A 22,758-nucleotide genomic window follows, 5' to 3' on the forward strand; every position below is an offset into this window, starting at 1 on the left:
ATAAGTCATTATACGGTTTGTTTACGGTTCTGCAAAACGAAAAATCTTTAATTGCATATTTAGACACTTTAATACGATATTTGTGCCCTTGATCCGGATTAACAATTTTAATATATTTAAGTACTGAAACTTGTCGTGCGATTCTTATTACATTTAAATTAAATCCTTGACTAAATACAGGATAGAGCTGACGTCATACGGAACTTCACATCTCACATTCTGTAATACCGACTTCGAAAAATTCGGAGTGTTTCCTACGCCCTCTGTAATTCGTTACGGCACTGATAAGTATAGGGACTTATCTAGGAAAATGATTATTTCTATCTATGTTTCATCTCCATTTGTAGTTACATGTTGCCTATTTGATATTAGAAACTATTTGTACTCTTAAAGTGCATTCATACAGTCTCATGGAAAACAATTACAATCTACATTTTCGAATCGCATGTGATATTATCGATTAGGTATAAAATACAGATAACTACTATACTTGTATGTAATCGGTAACGTTGGGAGTAACATGAAAATGTTAAGAGAAATCCTATATGGTTTTATTATCCGCTGTATTATTTATACATCTCCTATACGATTTTATTTCGACAATTTGAATATATGTGTACCTGAAATTCAATTATTAAAAGTTTTTGTCTAACAAAATATATTTACTAATTTCACAGGGTACTTGGTTTCTGGCATACGTTACTGTCGATGCTTTGTGTCACCGGCGCGCTCAGCCAGCGGTTGTCATGGCGACTGGCAATCATCTTCCCCCACTATTTTCGAGCAAGCTCCCTCTGCGTCAGTCGTTCGCGAAGCCTTGCAGGCGGCGGATAGTGCGCAGTTCGTCAATTGGTTGTAGTGTCTATTGGTCTTTTTTTTTCTACCCCTCTGTAAGAAAAAATCATAAAAAACAACGAGGAAAACGGTGCGCCTCGGAGGCGCTGCCGCAAGTGTACGGTGCCGAATTTCATCACGGTGATTGACTTCGCTGCCGGTTCTTCTCCACACGGTCAATAATGAGGGACATGGCGGGCAAGATCGCCGAGTTGAAGTTCGAGGCACCCCTCGCACGTTTCGAGGAGGAAGACACGGCCAGCTTGAAAAATATGAATCTACTGACAGGTGCGAGGGAACACGCGTGCCGACTTTCCTTTTGCTCTTTCCTGCCCGATTTGTGACGCATCTTACCGTGTCGGACTCTTGTTAACCTCGTTGTGGATCAAAGTTTATCGCGATGTTTTCGAATCGGAATTGTCTCTGTTACGAATGCGTTTCGTCAATTAGCAAAATTCTGATCTTAACGGTCGTTCGCGAAACTGAGAGTCAGTATATATAAAGCTCCGATAATCCTTACTCCTTCTCTATTTTTATGACAATCGATTTCGATTACTCGGAAAGTGGGTGACGATTGTTCGCTTATGAATAGACTGCGGGCATTATTTATGCATCTACGGGAAATTTAAATGTATAAGAATGCGCGCAATATAGAAGAATATAAGAACGCGTTTAAAGAGTAAAACGAATCCGTACAGTTAGTTTCCATTTCTTTGGTTCAGTCTACTAAATTATAAATTTGCATAAACAACATCCGTAGTCTGGTTACGAAACAAGAATGATTTACGAGTAGGGAAACGCGTGGTTTTCTTGCTGTCCTGGGATGTTCTCCTTTACTTTGACTAAAAAAGGCGTTCCAGTACAACGCCAGTGCGGCACTATAAGCGGAAATTTCGAAACCAAAAGAGTTTCTCGGTAGCGGGAACAGGTTTCGTGTGTCTCTCTGCATTAAGCGTGTAAAACGTGCGTGCACGCGTGGTCACGCTCATTTTGCGGACGTGCAAATTAAATGACGAGGGTGGCTTAGTATAGGCAGCGGTGAAGAAGCGACCTTCGGGCGACAAACGCGTAACAAAAGGCTACGTCATGCGTACAATTGGTGTCTAATATCCTTCATATACGCTTTAACTCTCGTATCACTTTTCACGACATCGTAGAACACACATCGTTGGAAATCTGGCCTGGAAACGCCTCCGGGGCTAGAGAAACGCAAATATATGTTTTACGGTGTTCATAGAAAAATCACGGATATTTAATCCTAAAAACATTCGATCCGCTATGCGTCACTGACGTCTACGCGAAAGTACGATCCATCGCGTTTATGTAACTGATAATACACCCGTAGCAAATGTAAATTAACACTCCCACCGGCTATCAGTGGGTGTCTTTACTCTGAAGAATCAATTTCTTTTTCATTCGTTTTACGAGTCTAAGATTTCTAGTATCTAATTATATGCCAATGATATTTTTAAAATTTCAGTTTCAAATTAGCAAACAAGACATATTGATTTATGTAATTACGTATATGTATACAGCGTTTGTAGCAGTATACAATATCCAATTACACAGTAGCATGCAAATGTCAGAAAGCTTTTAGAAGTTGTTCGTGTAATTATTTTAGTGACAGGGAAATGTTAATAGCCTCTCCCTAGCGAGTCCTTTGTGACACTGCCCTCTACATATTATGTATGGGAACAATAAGCCATTGCGGGGTATATGATTTATTGCGTCTCACGCTATCGAAACTTATCGATGTTTATTTTACTCTGAATTGGATTAAGAACGATGACTGATAAACTGACGTGTCACTGTGCACTAAAAGTAGGACAAAGATAGAAGAAGATAATAGATAATATAAATACTGATGATGGTCTCTCTTGTTTGTCATATTTAGAGCAATTGCTGGACACGAGTTTAAACACGAGCTACGGAGAGAATTGTAACGCAAACGAGCCAGCGACTACGCACGAAAATGGTACCGATATACTGCAAGAGGGGACATTCAGCCCCTTCAGCGGCAGTCTCGAGGATCTCGTTAACACCTTCGACGAGAAGATAACATCCTGCTTTCGCGATTACGGCACGAACGTCGAGTCCCTGGCACCCGTGCAAGTACGCACGCAGGAAGAAATTATGAACGAGTGCCAGTAAGTTTCTGGAGCGTCAATCGTTTTTTTTTTTTTCTTTTTCTTTCTTTCTCTCGAATATCCTATCGCCATGGCGTACGCAAATATAAATTTACAAACTATACAGTTTATTGTAATAATCTTGTTTGTCGAATGTAGGTATTACGTAGAAGTTGGTCACAGTATTTAAATGGCAACCAGTTTACGAACGGTAGCTGCAAAAGGAAAAAGCTTCCTTGATAAGTCAATTAGTACGAGACATGAGATAATCTACTGGTGAATGGAAGATACAGCAGTTCACTTCGTTTCCTTCCTTTCCTTTTGTGCATTATCATCGAACGACCTCTTTTTAACGGATCGTCGACAGCAAAAAAGAAATTATAAAGCGCGCAAGTGAAAATTACGTTAGTACGTGCGCGATTGAGAAGTTTCTATTACCCTTGGGTCACGCGATATCTCCGGTACAGTTATACCGGTTTATACGGCCATGTTCGATGATTAAAAAAGTAAAGCTGCTGACGCTGCGTGGCGGCTCCCCTGGTAAATGAATACCCCGAAGATCGTCGGAGTTATCGCATTCAAATTGTCGCGTTTACCTTGAGATATCTATTACGCCTTGCAGCTCTGCGATCCTCGTTATAAAGTAATGATAGTTGCGCCACACTTCTTGTCGAACGGAAGTAATCGTTTACGGTCATCACCGTTACGATATTATATCCCGTGTGAATAATAATTACCGGTCCCATGCTTCGGTATTTCAATGACATCATTCAAGATGCCTACCTATCCCGTTTAATGTAACTTTTTGCAACAGTTTATAGATGGTATAAACGAGGTGCAAATGTTATACCATTACGGTTCTGTTGGTTGTTCCGTCGAGTAATATCTCATATTCCGTTTAAGTAATCTCGTGTTAACGCTTTCTTCGACTCTCGTTAAGACGCGTAAACAGTTTCACTCGATGACTCTGGCTAAACCGATATCGCTTGAACTTGCGTTACTCCTATGGTTTCATTAGGAAGCGTTACAGCTACTTGCACTAAACCGCCAGATTGATACGGTTCAACGGGTATTATACTCTTGTTTTTGTCGACGGTACATGAATCGACCCCATTGATTTTTTTCTTCCAAGTAAAAAGCGAATGGGTTATGATTCGTACACGAGTTTGATTTACGGACGCCCACTGTGAGTTAAAATTGGAACAAAAAGTGGAGCAAAGTAATTGTATATATGTTGCTGATGGTAATTCGAGGCGTTCGAATTCGTTTAAACGAGACGCCAGCTTTTCGTTACATGTCTGATCCTGAAGATCACGGTATCGATTTTACAAGAAAAGTGTGCCGCCATGAGTACTCTCTACGTGACGTTTGCGGCGCGCGTTCTGCAGCTTTCTCTCCGCGGAGTGGACAGACCGCGTAACAAGAAAGTAACTTACCTTCTAATTAGACTATCGTCGCGCGCTGTGCACCGGCACATCGATGCTTGATCGGCCGGTTCCTTCTCGATTTCTAAATTCCACGTAACAAAAGGCGTGCTCTCGTTATTTCTTCTATAACATTTTCTCGGTTTCATCCTCGCGAATCTTTTTTTCTCGGCCATAGTGCATTACGTAACGACGCGCTTCCTCTTTCGGTATATTCCGATAGGAGTTGCTGATCAGACAAATACGTGGTTTCTCCGATAAACCAACGTTTGGAAGATGAGCCACATAGATATATAACTTTTACTGTTAATATACCCGTTTTTGCTTATTAAGCACGAATTTAATAACTTATTTAACTGCTTGCGCGGTATTTCTATTCCCGAATACTTGATATATTTCATTATGCGCGGTACTGACGCAATTAAGGACGAAAATAGCTCGTCCTTTGTGTATTAATTAAAGCAACAGACATAGAAGAAGAGTTCCAGGAAAAGTCGAGCATCGTGAAAGCTAATTAAAAATAGTTGAAATTCCTGACCGGAGAGACGCGTAAAAGGTTCCAGAGACTCCGGAAGAATATTCTCCGTGAAAAATCGACGCTGTTATCCTCGGTGCAGGTGTCCGACCGAATATATCCAACCACGTAACCACTCGGTGCAGGTGAAGCTCAACGAAGCGCAAAATTGTATCTTCTTCGCTGTAGAGTGTAGAGTAACACGGCGAGGCTCTTAAACTCGTTTCAACTCCGGTTGTGCATAAATTTCTTTGAAGTCCTGCCTTTCTCCAAATTCGTCTAGACGTCCTGCTGCCTTTCATCGCTCTGATGCGGTCGTAGAAGAAAAGAAAATAAACTTATAAAAAAGGCGTCGGTGTAGGGCGCGTAGTCTTTAGGGGCCGGAGCTGTTATATCAAAGGAAAACCACTTCGAGATTGTAACGGAAAGAATTAACTCTCACCCACTAGGGGAGGTCCAAGTGACCCACGCATAGTTCTCTTCGCCTTGTATACTCGTATACCTGCGTATTATGTACCTGCTGCTTAGGCAGGCGCCTACCTAAAATTTTCTTCTTTTATTCCGTTGCTATAGAACTCTAAGGGCGGAGCTGTAGGGGAAATAAATTCCATTCTTTCACGTTGCTTACGTCTACTTTGCTTCAACCATAGTACGTTTATTACAAAGATCCTCTGTACTGGGTAAAGTTTTTTATGGCACCATAGTGGGATCTTTCGACGTCGTAAACCGCTATACGTACATGTAATGAAATTATCCAAGTCGGGAAGCTTAATCGAAGCTTTAATTAAGGATCGTCCGAGTAGATCTTCTTCGAGAAGCATCAGATCGACTGGTACCCTGGTATTTCACTTTGATGGAAACTAAGATCCATCTGAAGTCAATTTCCCGAATTTCAACAAGCGCAAACGCGAGTACGGTTTTAGATCGAGCATCGACGTATCGAAAGTTGAAGCGTCAGCGAGAAGTCGAGAGGTCAGTGGCCGAGGTTTGCAGAGATCGGACACGTGCACTCGCACGTGTCTCATTCGGCATCGGCGCCGCTTTCATATGCATGCACCAAGCCGGAAAGAATAAACGCATCCGTGCGTGCGTATCCGGTCTATTGTTCGTAATCCAATTTGCCACGAGACAAAGTTCGTCGCTCAGGAATGAGCGTTGTTCGATGGATGAAACGCGTCTCTCCTCTTTAGAGAGCCAAGGTCGTGGCTCCAATGGGTGCGCTCGCCTTTGAACGCGAAACGCGGTAGCCTTCTCTTTTCACCTCCGAAAGACTTTCTCGCCCCACGGCACGTAACTTCCTTTCCTTTTTTTCATGGCCCCCTTTTCAGGCCACGGGTCGTACGTTCTCTTTGCCAGCACTTTGCGCGTAGTCCTCCTTTTATCCTTTTCCAAACAGTTCGCCGTCAAAATCCATAGAATCGCCGATTAGGTGTTCGTGGAGTAAAACAAATCTTCGGACAAGTACGCGTTGCAATTTTTCTGGAACGTGCGGTTCAATGGAGTACTTGTACGTTTCGTAGGAAGCTATTTACTGTCGATTAAATAATGGTCATGAGTATAAAAATGGTCGAAGGGAACTCGTGACGAGGGAAGCGAGAAACGTAAAGTAATACGAAAATTCGGGTGCCGGTGGAGGAAGGTGTCAGTAACGCGATCACGGCAGCGAGAAATCGTGCATCGATCGAATCGCGAAGGGGTGCCCCATGAAAATTTGATCTCTGTGTTTTGTTCGGTCGTTCGTATCGAGCCACCCCTCCGGGTGGACAAACGTCAATAAAGCAGCGCTTGCGCTGTATCAGCTAACCGCGGTGCGATGTTCCTACGAGCGGCGTTTTCTTTCGTGTCCCCTTTCCTTGCTTCTCAATTTATTTATTTATGTCGACGAAGAGCGCACGGGAAGAGGCACGCCGATAATATCGTAGAAATATGTAGCGAAAGTGCTTCGGCTCTTTTGCATTGTAACACGTTTTCTATTGTCTGAAAAAAATAAAAGAAAGAAGATACTGGCAGGATTGCGAGGGATAACGAAACGTTCGTCGTAGATTTTGTTCGCGTCTTACCCGCATCCTGCGCTATTTTATCTGGCTCACTGTGAACTAAGTAAAATAGATTGGATCGCGGCAATTTGTTAGGATAACGAATCGTCGAAAAGCTGCTGTTTTTGCTCGTAAGCTGGTCGTGTTACGCAACGGATAGCGTACGAAGACTGTACAAGCCCCGTCATGGATCATTGAACCGAAGAATGAATTAATAAGCAAGGGGATACACTCGCCTTCCCTAGAATTCAATTTCACTGCGTTTTTCTCGTTCCAGTTAATGGGGAAAAATGTACAGGTCGTTTCAAAAGGGACGTCCATCCCCTTGGACGGGCATTACTTTCTTCCATGTATTTTCATTCAATTTTAATACATCTTTTAGTATCGTTGTTTATCTTTGAATTATTGCACGCGCCGATTCCAATGAGGTATAGAAATTTTAACGAATACGAAAGAACCGTTTCTGCTTCGATAACTCATTCGTCGGCGGATCTGGTCGGGTTGTTTAGGCGTTTGTCCCGAATGATGCGACTAACATGCGCGCAGGATGAAGTCACTGCCTTAATGCACTTAACATTAATGAGAAACTCGAGTGGGTCGAATTGACCTCCATTTGTTAATCCAACACCATCGACCGGGCCGCCGTATGTTGCCTCTATTCTCCTTTTATTTCTGAGAACCGCTCGAGCGTTACCGTACGGCAACTGGCTAAATGAGGAGAATAATAAGACCGAGACAAACGAAGTTAATTTGATCGATACGAATAATTACAAGAAAAAATTTGAAGGTTGCCAGCGAACCGTGAAACTGCTGCTGCACTGCTAATTGAGTCTAATCGATTCGTTCGAGTTTAGTTTGGTTCACTCGATTATCCGGTAATCGTAGTGGGAACAAACTTAATTAAACCAACGAATAGAAAATAAATAAGAATAAAAAGACAGAAGAATGAGGACAGAATCGTCTTGCAGATCGTATATCGTATTATCTAATCGAGATTGTTTACAAATCGGAAGTATGAGAAAGGCTGGTTGATAGGATCTCGTTCACGGCTACCGATTCTATGCGAAAATTCATTTCCCTAGAATGGATGCATTGTTGTCGAAATGAGTTAGACTTTGTTTGCAAGGGATCGAACGACTTATCTGTACGTGTGTACACGACCCGGGAACCGCCTACGGGGAACTAGTGATTCACACGGTATCCCAGAAAACAGAGACTTCGTTTGAACATCTGTCTCCGTCGTCGAATCTTATCGCGTCTTTCGACAAACATTTAAAACGATAACGCGTCTCCGAGGATGATGCACAGGATGTGTAGGCCTCAATGAAATTTAGATTACGATGTTCACACGATTGTTCTCCGTTCGACAGAGTTCGCTGAGACAATTCGTTCGCGATACGTTGCCGTTACTTGGCTAGTTTAAAGATAGAACAGTTGGTAGCTAGAAATGTGGCACTTTCTTAAACATCCTTGCCCCGAATTTTAATGTACACCATCTTTTAGCAAACGTGCCTTTCTGAAGTCACGTAAGATTATACTTCGCTGTTGATCCCGAGTAATCGTTAAGACTCAGGATGTAAAAATAGCAGTCGCTTGGTCGATTGATGGTTTTGAAACAACGGCAGACGACAATTCAGCGGGAGGATATGAGTCAACTGGTGTCGTGCCTGCGTAATTGAAATTAATAATACGCCTAATGAAATTTAATGTGTCTGGAAGAAAAAAAATTTGCTCGTTATCTCGTCATCTAACGGGAGATTCTCAACTTAATGCTTTTCCTTTTTCTTGTAGAATGTGGTGGACGATTACCGGTACGTTTGGTAACATATTACCAATCGATTGGAGCAAATCGTACGCTAGAAAAATGCACATGCCCGCGCTTAATTTGAACGAGGCTCCGGTTTCACACGAAAGGTAAGCTGTAGTTCCTACAGCAGCGTTTTAAGCAGCTTCTGTACTTTGTTTGCTGCTTTTCTTTCCGCAAGAATACATAGTTGATAACGATAGAAGGGACATCTCTTAATGTGTTTGAAAATATACAAAGCGCGATCGACGTTTGCAAATTAGACGCTTTCATTTTGTTTGCTATAGACCTGAACTAGAGGATTTAAGTAGCGAAGATGAGGCTGTCGCAACTGATTTGGACATGCATGCTTTGATCTTGTCCAGTAGCACCGATACTCACAGCCCAGAGGAACCGCTTAAGACTGCGGAAGAGGTACTCCGTGAAATAGACGATATAATGCAGGTAAATATACAATTTCTAGAGATAAATTCACAGGGAAAGAGGGAAAAACATCTGTTTTGCGTAGGAAAGTCCGTCGATGGAAAGATCACCGGATTCCGATGGGTCTTTATTGGATAGCGACGAGGCACTGGAGAGGAGCAGAGAAGTTCTGGGCTCTCCGCTGCACGAGAAAAGTATATTTTCATAAGCAGATACGAACCAATAAACAGCATCAGAATGGGCTTCATAATCTTGAATCATGATCGTTTGTTCTAGAGCTAAAACAACTTACCTCCAGCCAACTGACTGAGTTACTCGGGGAGATGGAATCCTTGGTGGGAGCTCTGAGCGAAACTCTCATCGCGGAACTTGCATTGCGCGACGAGCTCGAATATGAGAAAGAATTAAAGAATCAATTTATCTCGTTGTTGTTAGCAGTACAAAATCGACGAAGACAGCATCATGTCACGAGAAAGAGAAATCAAATGCAAAATGGTACTAGTCCTTTACCACAACATAGATCGCTTCAAGAATCTAAGGTAATTGACGGTTGTTTCAGAACGTCGAATTCGTAGGTATAAATTTGAAATATTTCATTTGAATAACGTTGCTTACAGTATTTAACTACCGTAATTCCGTATCATATGGACAGTGGCCCACCAGACAATCAGGCATTACAAGTTCTCATTAAAAGTGAGTATCACTGAATAATTATGCGAATATATTAAACGCTTAACTCTGGTATTTTATTTTGCAGTATTAAAAGCAATTAGCGAAGACAGTCCAACTGTACCTACTTTACTAACAGATTATATACTCAAAGGTAAGTAAAGAAATCTTGAGTTTTTTCAAATAAATGTGTAAATTGAATGTCTAAAAGAAATAATTCTTATTTTCAGTATTGTGTCCTACTTAGTGAGCGTACCATAAATTCCTCACGGAAATCGATAAAAATCAGAAAGAAAGATATTAATTATTAACGAATACAATTTGCTCTCTTCTTGCCAATACGCTTTCAGCCGTTGTTGTGCCGCATATTCTTGCGTTAAGGCAGGTGATTTTGCTTCTAAATTGTGTCTGGAACTACACACTGTATCGACTTTAGATTCATAGATAGAATCCGTGACACTCACATCTAGTCTTACTTTATATATTATCACGTGTATATTATTTTACATAAGATATATTTCTAATAATCTATGTATGCGCTCTATAAAATACCTCTTAATCGTGTACGACTTATAAAATCTTCATTTTTGTATACGTCATCATGAATTTCGTGACAATTCAGTTTTTTGTAATTTTTTGTACATAAAGATCTTATCGAAATGTGTGAACAAATTTTACTATATTACCGAAAATATTTATATTTATGTAGAAAAATATACCAATTAACTTGTAGATTACAACATATAAACTTATGAATTTAGTATATATTGTTGTAATGCTCATGTACCTAGAATTATCTAGTAACGTATCGCGCAAAAATAAAAACATCTTGTTGCTGGAACAACCTTATGAATCTACACTTGAAATCTGTTTAATAATTACATACAAGATGCCATTGAACACTTTGTGTACGGCAACACAGTTGTTTTACACACATTACAGATATTGTGTTTGTTGAAATAAAGAAATAAATTGAACAATCTTACTATTGAAAAGTGTTATTTTTATTCATAAGAAGGCAAGTTTTCTTCTGTATAATTCATATTCCTTTTTATTAGTTAAATAGTTTTGATCTTTTTTATCAATTTTCATTTGTGTTTTAATGAATTAAAAATTGTGAAGTATTGTAACCATAATTCGATCACGTGACGAAAAGATGTTCTATTATTATCTTATATTTATTATGCAATATATATATATATATATATATGTATGTATGTATAGCTTATATACTGTATATATATATTTAGGATTTATTAATAACATGTAATAGGATTTAATTTCATTATCAGCAGTGTCTGTTTCGTTATTGTATATTGTACTTATATATTGTAATACCAATTTATACTTATCGATAATGGAATAATGTAAGTAAAAACATAATTGAATGTTGAACACGAGACAGTTACGGTGTTTGTAAGGTTACTTCAAACGTATCCGTAGGAAAATATTTCCTTACAAATTGATTAAAAGATGATGATTACAAGACAATTAAAGGTATGTATTTAATACATGTGATAAATCAGTATTGTGATTACTTACATACGTTATTATTTAAGAGATTTGCTTGTTATTTCTTTGCATAAAACCTAACCTACAAATTGTATAAAATAAAAGAAACAATTTGTAAATACAATAAAACTTTTTTTCCATTTTATATCTAGATACCTTCACTTAAAAATTTATCAACAATAGCCCTTTTTGGAAGTGTTATTGTTACAGCTACAGGACTTATTGTACGATATGATTTAGAAAACAAAATTCGGCAAACAACAACTTATAAAAAGGCATTGAAATTATTTTATGATCATAAGGAAACTATTAAACATTTAGGAGAACCTATAAAGGAAGGAAGAATAACGCTTCCAGAGTATAAATCTGGTAATACTAAGAAATTCGGTATTAATGTAAAGGGGACTAACACTACAGGAAAACTATATTTTGAATATCAAGTTCAACCGGATGAAAGTACTGAAATAAAGAAGGTAGAAATTAAATTTAATGATATTGCTGATAAGATATTTGTGATTCATAAAAATTAGTGTATATAATAATGAAATATATTGTATTCTTTTGTTTCTCCCTTATATTTTTGTGGTATTGTTTAAAAGTGTACAAAAGTTTGTTATTATATAAGCTTCAAAGGAGGATTGACATGGCAACTTGATTATCTTTAACGTTATAATATCATCAATAAAGATGACTATAATTTATCTAAATGTCTGTAATGGCATATCTGTAACACCCTTTGGAACTTTAAGACCTCTTCTGGTATAACCAAATCCAGCTTGAATTATGTGTATAGCAGCTTCAACAGTTAATTGAATATCATGTTGATTACCAATGAAAGGATTTACTTCTACAAGATCCACTGCATTTAGTCTTTTAGTTCTGTATAATATTTCCATTAAGTGAACAGCTTCTCTGAGTGACAATCCACCACGTACTAAAACAAATAAACTGTAAGAATTAGAATAGAAATTATCTAGGCAAAAGCAGATAATTTACCAGGAGTTCCTGTACATGGTGCTTCTAATGGGTCTAAGGAATCAATATCAAAACTAACATGTAATGATTTTGATTCATTAGGATCTATTTTATTTAGTGCCATGTAAACAACATCATGAATACCTGGACAAAGTTATCATTTAATAATTGATTTGTTAATGTTTTGGTCAGCTTAAGTATATAATATTACCATATCTTTCAACATCTTCCATACCAAAAGCAGTAATACCAAATTTTTCAATAACTAATCTTTCATAACGATCAACAGATCTTAATCCAATATAAGCTACATTTCTAATTGATAACCTGTAAATAATTATAACATATTTAATATATTATTTTATCTATTTCGTTTTGGTAATATTATTGTAATATAATTACAAATTACATTGGCTGTTGCCAATCCATTCCTGGCAGATGTGGCCAGTAATCAGCTAATTCAGAAGTTAATAATGCTACAGGCATTCCATGAACATTTCCACTTTCGCTAGTTTTATTTGTATTTAGATCTGCATGAGCATCAACCCATATAACAGCTACATTTTCTTTTTCCTGTAATGGTATAAAGTATAATATACAATGTGGAAAGAAAAAGCTGTAATTTTTAAAGAAGTAAATTATACCTTAACATGACCATCTATAGTTCCAATTCCTACACTATGATCACCACCAATAGTCAATACTCGTCGATCATCTTTCAAAATTTCTTGAACCTTCTCAGATAAATAACTTGTACAGCCAGCAACATCACCCAAGTGTGACATGTTATTTACTCCATCTACATTTTTTGCTTTATATGAAATATCACCATAATCTTTCACATCTAACCCTTTTTTAATGTAAGGAGTTACAAAAATTAGATTTTTAGTTTTTAAAACTGTTTGAAATCAGTGAAATATATAATAATAATTACCTAATGATTTTAATTCTCGCACTAATCCAGCTGTCCTAATTGCCTCTGGACCATGTGCTACACCTTCCTTATGCTATATTTATAATTGCTGTATATTATTACTTTATACATTATGTTACTATATTACCATGTACTATAATACCTGTCCTTTATCAAATGGCACCCCAATTATTCCAACTTTGCCATAATTGCGATTTCCAAGTCTGGTAATAACACTTTGTATTTTCTTTAATATATTCATTTTGTATATATGCTGTTTTAATGTAGAATTTAATAAGCTAAAGTAACTGTTTATTGACCTATGCCCTCAGACTGTTGTAATACATATCTGTTGTAATATAGATAACACATGAGATTTACAGTACAAATTATAACATAGTTGTGCAAGAACAGAACTTAAAAAAAACTTAAAAAGTATATTAAATTGAGGATTACTACTTGTCGTAATATTTCGCATTTATTATGTGTAACATTTCTTACAAATGATTTATTATATAAATTATTATTAGATATGTATAATTAATACGCAATAAAAATATTTTTAGTATTTGATAATAATAATACTTATATCACAATTTACAACACGTAAACAAAAAATTTATTCAATAGCTAACAATTAAAAAATTGTTATTCTTAACTTCTTTCTGTGTGCTAAAATTTATTTGGGACCAATCATATTTTCCGGCTTCACCCATTGATCAAATTGTTCTGCAGTTATGCCATTCTTCAATGCTGATTCTTTTAACGTGAGATTTTCTGCATGGGCTTGCTTGGCAATTTTAGCAGCCTGAAAAATATAACTTTTATATTATATTTGAAGACTGTAATAAACCAGTCTTCTTTTAATTAAAAAATTGTAATACCTTATCATAACCAATATGTGGATTTAAAGCAGTAACAAGCATTAAACTTTCGTTCAAAAGTTTACTGATACGATCTACATTCGGTTTAATACCGACGACGCAATTCTTTGTAAATGAGGCACAGGCATCACCTAATAGTCTTGCAGATCTTAATGTATTTGCAACTATCATAGGTTTAAATACATTAAGCTCAAAATGGCCATTACTTCCACCAATAGATACAGCAACTTGATTACCCATGACTTGGCAACAAACCATAGTCATTGCTTCGCATTGTGTTGGATTAACTTTACCAGGCATAATAGAACTTCCTGGCTCATTTTCAGGAAGAGATAATTCCCCCAGACCGCAACGAGGTCCACTTCCCAAAAATCGAATATCATTAGCTATCTAAATAGAAATTTTATATAACGTAAAATAACAAATATAGATTTTTTTAATCGAATATTCTTTAAACATACCTTCATAAGCGAAACTGCTACTGTATTCAGCGCACCATGCACTTCTACCATAGTATCTTTAGTCGCTAAAGCTTCAAATTTATTAGGAGCAGTTACAAATGGTAATCCAGTAATTTCTGCAATCTTTGCTGCTGATTTTTCCGCAAAACCTTTTGGTGCATTTAATCCTGTTCCTACTGCAGGACCACCAAGTGCTAACTCATATAATCTTGGAAGAGTATCTTTTACCCTTTTAATGCCATTACAAACTTGTGCTGCATAACCTGTATTACAATTATTTGCTTTTATAAAAATAGTTTAATACATATATTTTAATCCTGAATATTTTAACCCCAACCTGAAAATTCTTGTCCTAGTGTTAAGGGCACAGCATCTTGAGTATGAGTTCTACCAATTTTTATAATATCTTTCCATGCATTAGCCTTTTCTTCTAATGCTTCATGTAATTTTTCCAAACCAGGAAGTAATACCCTGTTAATTTCCAAAGCAACTGCTATATGCATAGCAGTAGGAAATGTATCATTGCTACTTTGAGATTATTTTTTTTACATGATCATTTGGATGGACAGGATCCTTTGATCCAAGTTTACCACCAAGTAATTCAATTGCACGATTTGAAATTACCTAAATAGAATAAATAAACTAGTTACAAGTCTATCCAATTATACTTAAATTATTTAATAATGTGTCAATACCTCATTGGTGTTCATATTGCTTTGCGTACCAGAACCTGTTTGCCAAATTACCAGTGGAAAATGATCTTTATAAAGGTCTCCACATATAACATCATCTGCAGCTTTACTAATAGCATCTGCTATTTTTGCATCCATTCCATATTCTTTATTTACAAGTGCAGCAGCTTTCTTTAATATACCCATTGCGACAATAACCCCATACTAAAGAAATATTCAAAATATAAACTAAGAATGTTATATGCATTAAAACTTCCTTTTTCTATAATAAATAATTAGATTTCCTTACAGGCATTCGTTCAAAACTATCACCAATTGGAAAGTTCATTTTTGACCGCATTGTTTGTGCTCCATAATATTTGTCAGCAGGAACCTTTAGTTCACCAAAAGTATCCCTTTCAATTCGAAATTCACCACTGGACTCCTGAAATTACAACATTAAAAATTTATTATAATACTAATGATGAAATTTGTTTATAAAAATAATTTATGCTCATATACCATATTGAGAAGGTAAATTATATAATAGAACTGAATGAATATAGCTTCAAAATGAGTACTGTAGCAGTTTGAACAGAGGAAATTGAAGGTCAGTCAGATGAAACCATGTATGTGATAATAGATATGTACTCAGATAGGTTTTTATGCTTGTACAATATCAAATTAAAAAAAAGGGAACACAACATAAAAGAATTATATACATAATTATGTAATATAAAAATGAAATATATAAATATAGTATCTTCCATTATATAAACATAAGGATTTAATATGTCACGTTTAATTAATATTTTCTATAAAATAAAAAATTTGTATCATACCATCTTGTTTCATAAAATTCATTCCACAATCTCTATTTTCATTGAAAAAGTTCCTGTTTACGTTTTCGTTTAGAGATGATTAATTCGATTAAATGTCAAACGTGTTCAATTGTTATATTACAAATGACATCGTAACATCTCAAAAGTATGCTAAAAAAATTGTTTATGACAAGGCAGTACATTTTTTGTTTATAATATTCTGCAAAATTATTTCAAGAACTAGTTCTTTAATGATTATGTAAAAACAATGCACGAACTAATTTAAAGATTTTAGACGAGAATAGTAGAAAAGAGTAAATTGCGAGAAAGAATAAATAAAATAATTTAGCTATAAATTTAAGAAAGCGTTATTGAGAAATGATACATTTTTAAGTCATAAGATTTATTTTATATGACATAGTGGTACCTTTTTATTGCCTTTAGAAACTACCGATGTATACAATGACAGCCTTAATGTTAAAAAAGCCGATGATTTCTTTAATTCCAATAATCCATGATTGATAAGTGAACATTTCAATAAACTTAATGTCATTTTAATAATTTTTAACGTCTAGTTTTTTTCAACAATCGTTCCAGAAGTTAAAAAGGATCGAAAGAATAAGTAAAAATGACTGAAAACGACACAAGAGCAGAAGCTCTGATAGAAGTGTGCACTAACGAGTAGCTTGAAAACTAAGCACAAAATATGTTATAGTTAGATAGATTCTACGTGAGCTGAGTGAAGATATCAATTTTATTGCAGTTGCAAACATACAGTCAAGATATTGTGCGCAAATAAATAAGACCGTGATTGGTTTATTTAGTACATTAACTGATTTTAATTAGTTTAATATTATTACAAATAAAAATGTATTCTGTTAGATTGCAATAAGATTATTTGGAGTTTATGAAGTGTTATTCTTATAAAAACCGTCTTAGATGTATTTTAATAGAAACATGTAAAAGAAGTAAACGAAAAGTTTACATGTTGGTATTTGAAATTTCTGATTGGTGAGCTACCATCCTGGTTTCCAAAAACATGAACTTTCAAACATACCATATAAACGTACACATGAAATTCTTTTCTTTTTGAATTGTTCTTCTTTCAATTACGAATACAATGTTGACCAATTAATAGTATGTTAATTATCGGCTAAATTATGTAGTATTTTTACCAACCTATTAACTTTCGTCGCCATTGTATTTATGTTATATGTGCGTGGTGGTATTGCGTGTAGTTGAAGTAACAAAATTATGGTGTATTTTTGAAAAAAACGTCATCTAAATAGTAGTCGATAACAAACCGATAAATTTGTGTAACACGGTCTTATCATACTAGTCGTGTGTCAATTGGGACTGGGAATTTCTAGTGATATCGAGAGTAATTATTCAACGATTAAACGAAGCGGTTAACGCGTTTATTGAATTTTAACAACTTTAGCAAAATTTTAAGATTTACGTCTCATGTAAACAGCACGAGAATCTTTACATGTCATCCCGCTTAATGATCCTTATTATGTAATTTATGCAAAAGGGAATGCTATGCACAAAAAATTGTGGTTAAAACTTCGTCGAGTTTGCATTACAAGTGGTGTCTTTCGAAAATGACTGACTTTTCTTCCTTTTCTACTTTTACGAGGTAAGTTAAAAACGTGTTTTATCAAATGCAACATGTCCCGTTCCCAACTTCTATGTAAATAAACAAACGTTTCTTACTACAATTACAAGTTATTTTACGAACAACATGTCTTCCAACTTTTAATTTGATAAAAAATACGTTTTTTATCCTTAACCTAGAATGTCACGAGTACCGGGCTTCTTGTTCTCAAGTAATTTCTAAAATAATTTGAAATCATTATAGCATTTTAGCATAATCAGTTGTATTTTTTAATTTCTTCTAATATATGTTTAAAATTTATTTAACTGAGATATGAAACCCGACTTTGGTATATAACCATTGCACATAACCGATCATTAATGTTAGATTAACTTATATTTATTTTTCAATTAAAATTCTGGAAAAAAGCTTAATTTTAAGTTTAGAAAGCGTAATGTGCTTTGGAGAGGCAATTTCTAAAATTAAGAAATTTTGTATGATATTTATTGGTTTTATTTAAGATGTTGTTTAAGTTGTGAGTTAAAGTGTGGTTTAAGTATAATTACCTAAAATAAATGTTTTCAAAAGTTAATTATTGTAATCAAGGAACAAAATATCAATAAGAGTTTTACGAGCAAAAATAATATTATTTCTTTTTGCAAAGTTATATGATGAAATTTTACATTAGTATGACAAATATTATTGCAAACAAAGAATGTTTTTGTATATTTATTGGATGCAAATTAAATTTTATGTGACAGAGTCACATTATTCTATTAAATTATAGTTTAGCCATATTGTTATGAAAGATATAAACAATAGTCTTATGAGCCCTCAAAAGTTTAATAAAAGAAATAAAAATAAATATTTGAGTATTTAAGAATTATTTTTATGACTATAAATTTTAGTGTATTTATGAATTTGCAGGGTAATCAATAAAGTATTAAATTTTGTAAAATGTACTATTAGAACCACTTTTGTGATACTCAACAATATTTATTGTATACCAACATATGTAGTATGGATGACATTATTGTTCCCTATAAAAGTTTATCAACCACAAGTATATTGGAGAATCGAAGGATTATTTTTCCATTGGCTGTTAGCAATGGTATCCACGTGGACTTGGTCTGCAGGTTATGATAGTGAGTATACAAATAATTTATATATTTAATTAAAATAGCATTATTAAAATAATACTGAAATAACAAATAACATTTAATTTATAGTAATAGAACAAGGTGATGATATACAAGAAATTATTAGTGAAAGAACATTAGTAATAGCAAATCATCAAAGTACTGGTGATGTTCCTATACTCATGACAACATTTAATGCTAAGCCAAATGTATTACCTAATCTAATGTGGATTATGGATAGGATTTTTAAATTTACTAACTTTGGTATAGTTTCTATTTTACACCAGGACTTCTTCATTGTATCTGTAAGTGATTATAGATTTGTTAGTTTATTAATAATATCTTAAGTAACTGGGTTACTTTATTTTTGATGATATTTTGTGTTAGGGTCGAAAACAAAGGGAAGGGAGTTTAAAAAAGCTAGAAAAGCATTTAAAAGAAGCATATATTCCATTGAGCAGAAAATGGATGGTTCTCTTCCCAGAAGGAGGATTTTTATGTAAAAGACGAGAGACATCACAAAAATATGCTAAAAAGAATAATTTGCCAATTCTTGAAAATGTAACGTTACCGCGAGTAGGAGCAATGCAAACTATATTTGATACGATTGGTCCATCACAAGAAAATAATACAGCAGAACAACAATTGAACAGTAGGCCAAGTAAATAATTTTATAGAAACTGTAGTTTAACTTAAGTTCTTGTTTAATTACAATATATTAAGTAACATATGTATTGCTAATCTGTATAAACTTTTTATAGATATGACGGCAGCTAAACCACAAATCAATTGGATTCTAGATATAACGATAGCATATCCTCAAGGTAAACCACTTGACTTACCAACAATTATAACTGGTTCACGACCACCATGTGAAACAGTATTATTTTACCGAGTTTTTCCTAGCTCAGTGGTGAGTTTTTTAAATATATGTAGACCGTCACTCATTCATATTTTCCATGAGAATATTTTATTACATCATTGATTTTAGGTCCCACGAGAACCAGAGTTATTGTCTAAATGGTTATATGATAGATGGGTTGAAAAAGAATCACTTTTGGAAAACTTTTACAAGTATGGATCATTTCTTGGCACTCAAGCACCTGTCAATGAAGGTTCTAAAATCCATCAGGATCCATTGAGATTCCTAGTCCTTCATTTATTTTTTATAACATCTAGTTATATACATTATAATATGTTTACGTATGTACTATCTTGCTTTTGGTAAAGCGTTTTATACTATACAAGAAATTACGTTCAGATACGTAAGTAAAATTAAATTGTAGTAAAGTAAAAATATTCCTGCCTCAAATATTATTCTTGATGTTAACTAACAAAACTAACGGATGTATGGATTGTCAATTTCAAATGAATGTTTGTAATCTAATTATGCCATAGGTAGTGAATTGCAAGTACCCGTTTCGTTACCATTCAGGTTTAATCGTCATTATTTGCCTATTTTGTTGATGGTACGAATATAATTTCAAGTATGCTTCATATTACAATAAGTTATCAACAACTTTATGAAGGACTGGGATCTCCAAAAATATTAATTTGAGACACTTATTTGCTGCTATTTTTCCATATTGACTTCACAACAATAACTTACAGTTCGCGGTATAGTATAAAACGCTTATATTTGATAAACAAAATTAATAATAATAGTTCGTTAATAAGTTTATTTTACTTGGATAACTAGTAATTCAAGATAATATCAGTTTATTTTATTAAGTATCAACGCTTAAATTTCTGGATATATAAAGCTTCATAATATTTTGCATGAAATACTATTACGTTTTAAAAACGATTCAAGTTTTTTTTTTATAATAAATTCACGATAAAATTACACTTCAATATTCATATTGCCTATATAAAAGAATAATTTAATGTTTGTTGATTCAATTATAATATCTAATGCTACTAGTTGCATGATAGTTCTAAAACATTCTCTATTGATATAAATGTTATCTTTTTATTTGTTCATTTATTATAAATTGCGAAAATGTATCTATATTTGATTATTTGTCTGGAGGACTTGGCAGCATTTCAGGCGATTTTCATAGTATCCTGCACGTATGTTTTGTAATACGATATCTTAAATATTATCTTGAAATGGAATTGCGAAATGTAATAGTAAATTGTTACTGCTGTTTTGAAGCAGTGATAGTAAATACCATTTCAAAGAATATCCATTTATTTGTGATACATGATAAGAAAAAAGTATTTTTCAATGCGAAGTCAATCATATAAACATAATTTTTTAAATTACATACTAGAAAACTTATATAAGTTCATAACTCTATGAAGAAGTAGATGTGAAATTTGACGTAAATTGTTTTGAAACTTGGCAGAAATAAAAATAAAATAATATCTTTGGAAATCTGTCAAAATAATTAAGGTGTGTACTTTATTGTTAATCTTCAACCAATAATAACGCTGTTCAGTGAAAGAAGACGATACGTCAGCCGTGCCTTGTTCCTACGGACAAACCTCAGTGTTAATTGTATATACGCATATGCAAATCTCATGCATAATTTTCATAGTCAAATCAACGCCTACAATTAGTTCTTAAGATATTCATATTACATCACTTTATAAAGGAGGAATTTTGCATGTATGTAGAAATAATAGAGTTATTAAAGACAGGTTTTTAATGCTGCCTAATTGGTTATTGTAAAATAAACGTATAGTCCAAATTGAAAGCAATTTCTAGACTGATGGATCAAAGAAGTAATTAGCCAATGCACACACAAAATAAATATTCCTTGTCATGGAATAGCTGTAGTAGTTAAATTTTGGTTATGATTATTATTAATGGGAAATTTTTAAAATGTAACAAATTCAATAAGATCAATGTTGATATCAACTGATAGACATAGATATTATTTATGTATAAAAGATTAAGTTTCTATAATATACGATTGCGCGCATTAAAACACGGAAATTTCGAACACAAATTTATATGAAAGTGTGTTATTAAAATATACTATTATTCCTGACATCTTTTGCATTTGATTGCATTTAATATAAAATATGTAGACACAAACTATCTTCAAGTATCTTATAGGCAGTATCATGATAGGAAAAAATGATCAAATCAAAAGAATTTAGATTTGCGAATTCACTGATTTCTTGTATCCTATTTATGTCATAAATGCATTTTTACTTGATAAGATGATAAAACGCTGTTATTGTTTTATTTAAGAGAATACTTTAAATCATGATGAAATCTCTAGTCTTGGTAGCAAATTTTAGAAACGATAAAACGAGGTTCTAAATATGTCACCAATTGTACTATAAGGGATTATTAAATTTATGAAAATAATTTATGTTTTTGCATTACGAAAACTGCAGTACGTCGTTTAAAGTTATTCAATTAAAAGAAATAAAATTAACTATATTGCTAATAAAAAAAAAAGGTTACAAAATATACATTAAGATTCTGCTAATACTTAATTGTAATGTAAAAATAGCATAAATAAGTTCTTATTTATGTTTAAGAATATAGAAAGGAAACAAAACAAAATGTAACATAATGCTAATTGCATAATAACGTATTTACTCCATTATAAGGGCCAATATTTTCGAGATATTTAGCTACATTAGATTTAAAATAAAACATATAGTACAATAAAAATTAAAATGTCAAGATTCATTAATAATACAAAATGCTGTAATTAAAAACAATGTTGTATTTATTACAAAATATATTTATAACTCTATGGTTATTACATTAAGCATTTATTTCTGTGCTGTGTGTGAATTACAAAGCATATTGTTGAAACCTATCACATTTTATACAGCACACTCTCTAACAAAATATCAGTATGAAGAAGAAAACTAAATAATGAAGAACTGGTTGTGTTTGCTTGTGCTTTAATTTTTTTACTCTTAGTGCTTTCATAAAAGTATTTCTATAAGAGGCATTTATATTTATTATATTTCAAACAAAGCT

General features: G+C 34.0%; 5 protein-coding genes across 5 annotated transcripts; 3 read left to right on the forward strand and 2 right to left on the reverse strand.

Annotated features, from left to right (window-relative positions):
• The first annotated feature begins 801 nt into the window (after positions 1–801).
• Positions 802–10,807, forward strand: LOC117214162 (fasciculation and elongation protein zeta-2). Its single transcript, XM_033460007.1, has 9 exons — positions 802–1,122; positions 2,729–2,981; positions 8,726–8,848; positions 9,026–9,182; positions 9,247–9,355; positions 9,438–9,700; positions 9,779–9,854; positions 9,919–9,984; positions 10,061–10,807. Exons 1-9 carry the CDS (start codon positions 1,017–1,019, stop codon positions 10,075–10,077), a joined length of 1,170 nt encoding a protein of 389 aa, XP_033315898.1. The 5' UTR covers positions 802–1,016; the 3' UTR covers positions 10,078–10,807.
• Positions 10,808–11,092: 285 nt separating this feature from the next.
• On the forward strand, positions 11,093–12,053 carry LOC117214328. Its single transcript, XM_033460340.1, has 2 exons — positions 11,093–11,327; positions 11,495–12,053. Exons 1-2 carry the CDS (start codon positions 11,304–11,306, stop codon positions 11,870–11,872), a joined length of 402 nt encoding a protein of 133 aa, XP_033316231.1. The 5' UTR covers positions 11,093–11,303; the 3' UTR covers positions 11,873–12,053.
• On the reverse strand, positions 11,901–13,536 carry LOC117214326 (arginase, hepatic). Its single transcript, XM_033460337.1, has 7 exons — positions 13,394–13,536; positions 13,252–13,324; positions 12,962–13,167; positions 12,727–12,890; positions 12,529–12,644; positions 12,339–12,461; positions 11,901–12,276 (listed from the first exon to the last, which is right to left on the reverse strand). The coding sequence occupies exons 1-7, from the start codon at positions 13,490–13,492 to the stop codon at positions 12,041–12,043; spliced, it is 1,017 nt and encodes a 338-aa protein (XP_033316228.1). The 5' UTR covers positions 13,493–13,536; the 3' UTR covers positions 11,901–12,040.
• A 150-nt stretch (positions 13,537–13,686) lies between these two features.
• Positions 13,687–16,797, reverse strand: LOC117214324 (probable fumarate hydratase, mitochondrial). The gene is given in 8 exon segments (XM_033460334.1): positions 13,687–14,038; positions 14,115–14,504; positions 14,576–14,838; positions 14,913–15,111; positions 15,113–15,199; positions 15,271–15,471; positions 15,557–15,691; positions 16,495–16,797. Coding segments are annotated over 8 exon segments (1,530 nt in total). The 5' UTR covers positions 16,621–16,797; the 3' UTR covers positions 13,687–13,909.
• A 73-nt stretch (positions 16,798–16,870) lies between these two features.
• LOC117214325 (acyl-CoA:lysophosphatidylglycerol acyltransferase 1-like) lies at positions 16,871–22,212 on the forward strand. The gene is made up of 6 exons (XM_033460335.1): positions 16,871–17,706; positions 18,592–18,809; positions 18,894–19,108; positions 19,191–19,464; positions 19,565–19,716; positions 19,795–22,212. Exons 1-6 carry the CDS (start codon positions 17,672–17,674, stop codon positions 20,029–20,031), a joined length of 1,131 nt encoding a protein of 376 aa, XP_033316226.1. The 5' UTR covers positions 16,871–17,671; the 3' UTR covers positions 20,032–22,212.
• Positions 22,213–22,758: the final 546 nt, after the last annotated feature.

This window comes from Bombus bifarius, unplaced genomic scaffold (genome assembly GCF_011952205.1).
Source record: "Bombus bifarius isolate JDL3187 unplaced genomic scaffold, Bbif_JDL3187 scf7180000009200, whole genome shotgun sequence".
NCBI lineage: Eukaryota > Metazoa > Arthropoda > Insecta > Hymenoptera > Apidae > Bombus > Bombus bifarius.